This window comes from Crocuta crocuta, unplaced genomic scaffold (genome assembly GCF_008692635.1).
Source record: "Crocuta crocuta isolate KB4526 unplaced genomic scaffold, BGI_CrCroc_1.0 scaffold312, whole genome shotgun sequence".
NCBI classification, from domain to species: Eukaryota; Metazoa; Chordata; class Mammalia; order Carnivora; family Hyaenidae; genus Crocuta; species Crocuta crocuta.
In genome coordinates, this window is record NW_027527378.1 from 913,714 (window position 1) to 917,250 (window position 3,537).

General features: G+C 48.9%; 1 protein-coding gene across 1 annotated transcript in view; it reads right to left on the reverse strand.

Moving 5' to 3' along the window:
* The window catches only part of MAP3K15 (mitogen-activated protein kinase kinase kinase 15), a 130,449-nt gene that overhangs the window by 1,071 nt on the left and 125,841 nt on the right, over positions 1–3,537 (reverse strand). The window contains 5 exon segments of the mRNA XM_077769493.1: positions 3–41; positions 522–598; positions 683–792; positions 1,602–1,714; positions 3,450–3,505. Coding sequence (XP_077625619.1) covers positions 3–41; positions 522–598; positions 683–792; positions 1,602–1,714; positions 3,450–3,505 — 395 coding nt within the window.

A 3,537-nucleotide genomic window follows, 5' to 3' on the forward strand; every position in this document is an offset into this window, starting at 1 on the left:
ACTGGGAGACAGCTGCCCAGAGCCTGCAGAGGAGCCCGCCACTAGGAAACAAACAATCAAGAGTGTTTTTCAGAGTCGTAAGAAAAGATCAAAACACCACCAAATCCTTATGTAGCTCTTATGTCAAAAGCTATGGTATGTAATTCTAGACTCGTCTAGGTTTGCCAAAATGCAGCCCCTAACTTAAATAGAGACACGTCCTCTTGTGTTTGTGCCCAGTAGCAACGGGAGGCGGCGTGCGGGGTACGTACAGGAGCGCCAGACGGCTAACGTAAAGAGGGCTGGAGGGGGAGAGCTCTTGTATTTCACCTCCCTCTTTCTCACTCATACCCGACTTTGTCCTAGGAAAACCCCAGGGCTGGGGCTGAGATTAGATAGTTTGTTCTCTAAGCCACAGATAGGAAGCTAATTTCAGCGAAGGGGAGAAGTTACCAGCACTTTGTTTTCTACTGCTTTATTTAAAAGCATAATCACAGGGGAAAAAATCACTTTCTATTACAGTGTTTTGAAGCCATTCTTACCGTAGTCTAAGGTGTCTTAGATCTTCCTTAGTGATGTTGTTTAGAATATCAGAAAGCGTATAACCCTCTTCAACAATCTGAAACAAACATCAAATACACGAGATTAAGCTGCTATTATTATTCTTACAGCATAGGAATGTTTTTTTGTTATATAAATTTACCTTTTCTATTGTACTCGCATCTGCTCCTTTCTCTTGTAACCAATCTACAAGCTCTTTATCGGTTTTCTGCCCATGAGACCCAGGAGAGGACGCTGGGTTCTCTGGAGTCTCTGCAGTGATGAGAGAATTATTTTGTTGTACGTTCATGTTTAACAGCGAAACTCTTCAAAGATAAATTGGATGAAATAAACTATTCCAGAACGTAAATGTGATTTGAAAGCAAGTTAAACCTGTCTTAGCTGCTCTAGTCCAGGGCGCACAAGCCCATAGTTCTTGGATTCACGTTCCAGAGATTCAAGGAACCACAGGTAACGGTCATTTTCCTTACGATGGCGTTTCATAGGCTCTCTGTCTACCACTTTAAGTGCCTATTCTGTTCAGTGCCTTTTGTAAGGAATCCCATCCGTGTCTGCACTGCAAATCCAATGGGGAAATAGAATTCAGTATTGAGAATTTTGTACCAGAGCTGCTCCATTCCACATTCCAAGAGGTAGCTGCAGCCTTTTGTAGGCACAAGATGAATTCAGTTTAGAAGTTAGGCAGTAAATCACCCTTTTTAGGTATGTAGGAAAAGTTTTCATCACCCCAAAAAGTTCACGTGGCTTTTTATAATCAAGCCCCTCTCCCCATTTTCTGATTTGGCCTCTAACAGAGCATTGCGTATATAAATACTGTGTATTTAGGAACTCCTTGTGTGGCGCCTTTTGAATCTGCCTTCACTTAGCATCATGCATTTGTGATTTATCTGTGTTTCTGAATGTATCAGTAGTTCCTTCTTATTGATAGTATTCCAGAATCTACTGCGGTACTTACTGGTTTCATAGAGAGTAAGTGTAGCTGTGTCAAGGCTGAGTAGACCATCAGGCAGATTTTCAGTGGTCTCTTACACACAAGTCAGAGCAAGTGGGAAACTACTCACCATTTTATTTGAACTGTAACTGAAGATGGTATAATTCTTGAGTTTTCCACTCTAAGGTATGCAGTAGAAGATTCTGGTACTCTCTCTCTCTCTGAACTAGGTGTTTCAGAAGTCTGGTTAAACAAATAAGCCATTATCCAGAGAGAGCCTAACACCATTCAGTTCAATTCACAAACATTTTGTTGAACCTTAAAAATTGAAAAAAAAAAAAAAAAATTGACACANGCACCTACCCTGTGTTTCCTCCCTTTGCAAACACAGACCAGCACTCGGGGCATGGGTCTGTTTTGTCTCAAAATGTATTAGGAACCAGAAAGACAACCTGAGGGTGATCGGTAAGCTCAGCCAGGAGGGATGTGATCATTACAGCTGGTCTCCCTGAGTCAGATCAAGTTGCTGAAACTAGTTCTCAGGCTCTCTTCCCTCCGGGGAGGAGGCCAAGGAGCCAGAAGCCCTGCTGCTTTTCTAACGTTTATTTTTGAGAGAGCAAGTGCGCAAGCATGGGAGGAGCAGAGAGAGGGGGACAGAGGATCCAAAGCAGACCCTGCACTGANGCGGCGCGAGGGAGCCGGCAAAAATTCGGCCTCCAGAAGGAGGAACACAAGTGCAGACGTTTATGGGACCAGTGACTGCTACGTGCGTCACAGGAGCTGGCCTCACAGGACAGACCGGTTGCTCCCAGGCCGCGGGGGGCGGGGCCATCCTTGCGCTCTGCCCGGCAGCAGCTAAGGCCTCCGAGCCATAGAGACAGGCGAGCCATGTAGGAAGAAGGGCGTTTGTCAGCCCGCTGCGGTCATTACTCATTCTACAGGACTAGCAGCAGTGTAGATAAAGAGCCTTGAGCCTGTAGGAAACAGTTTAGGAATATCTTAAAGTGGTGCTAATTATCAGCTTCCACATTTGTCACACTGTAAAAGCTTTCAAAATCTTGCTACCACTACCTGTTAATTACAACTCCAGGGCTTGGGGTGTCTCAGTCAGTTAAGCGTCCGACTCCTGTCATTTCCACGCAGGCTACGACCTCAAGGTTTGTGGGAATGAGCCCCAGCGTCAGGCTCTGCTGCTGGTGTGGAGCCCGCTTGGCATTCTCTCTCCCTGCCCCTCCCCCACTGGCACTCTTTCAAAATAAATAAGCTCTAGAAAATGAAGGAAAAAAAAAACCTCTAGGTCTCCAAAAAGAAGAGATTAGATCTGCCTGAGGTCAAACTTCAGAGATCCCCGGAGTGTATACAGTGTTTCTTCCAAAATACGCACACCTGGCACAGTACCTCCCTGTCGAGTACTAACTGGCATTAGCAGTGATCTGTGTGCCAGGACGTGAACGAAACAGACCAGCTCTCCTGTGGGGGTACCTCACAGCAATGCCAGGGTCCCCTGGCTGGGAAAGCAGGCCATGAGAATCTGCCGGGGGATTCTGACAAACCACGTGGAAGAGATTCAAAGAGGAGAGGGCACACTTCCGCAGGCTGGGGTTACGGGGCACGCGTGCATCAGATCTGCCGCCAGCCCGGGGCCTGGCCGTCTCAGGAGGAGCAGGCCGCGGCTGCCCGCTGCTCACCCGGCTGGACCCACGCGCCACGCCAGGGGTGTCAGCGCGGCAGAGAGACGGGCAACACTCCCAAGATGCTGCTGCCTGGAGCAGGGCTGACTGCCCGGTGGCTGGTGGCAAGGCAGGACACCTCTGTGATTCCCAGCATTGAAGAGGGAGCCTTTCTCCCCCACGTGAAGCTGGGACTACCCCCCTGCCCGCTTTCTTGGTGGAGATGCTTTTCGGAGACCTGGGGGAGACCCTCCCGCAAGCAGAGCAGTAACCTTAGTGGCCCAGCTCACCGTCCCGCCCCTGCCCACCTGTTGGTTTCTTGTCGGAGCTCGCCCAGCTGGAGGCTCAGGTGCTGCTGGTGCGGCTGGGGGGGGCCCGCGGGAGGGGGGCCGGCCC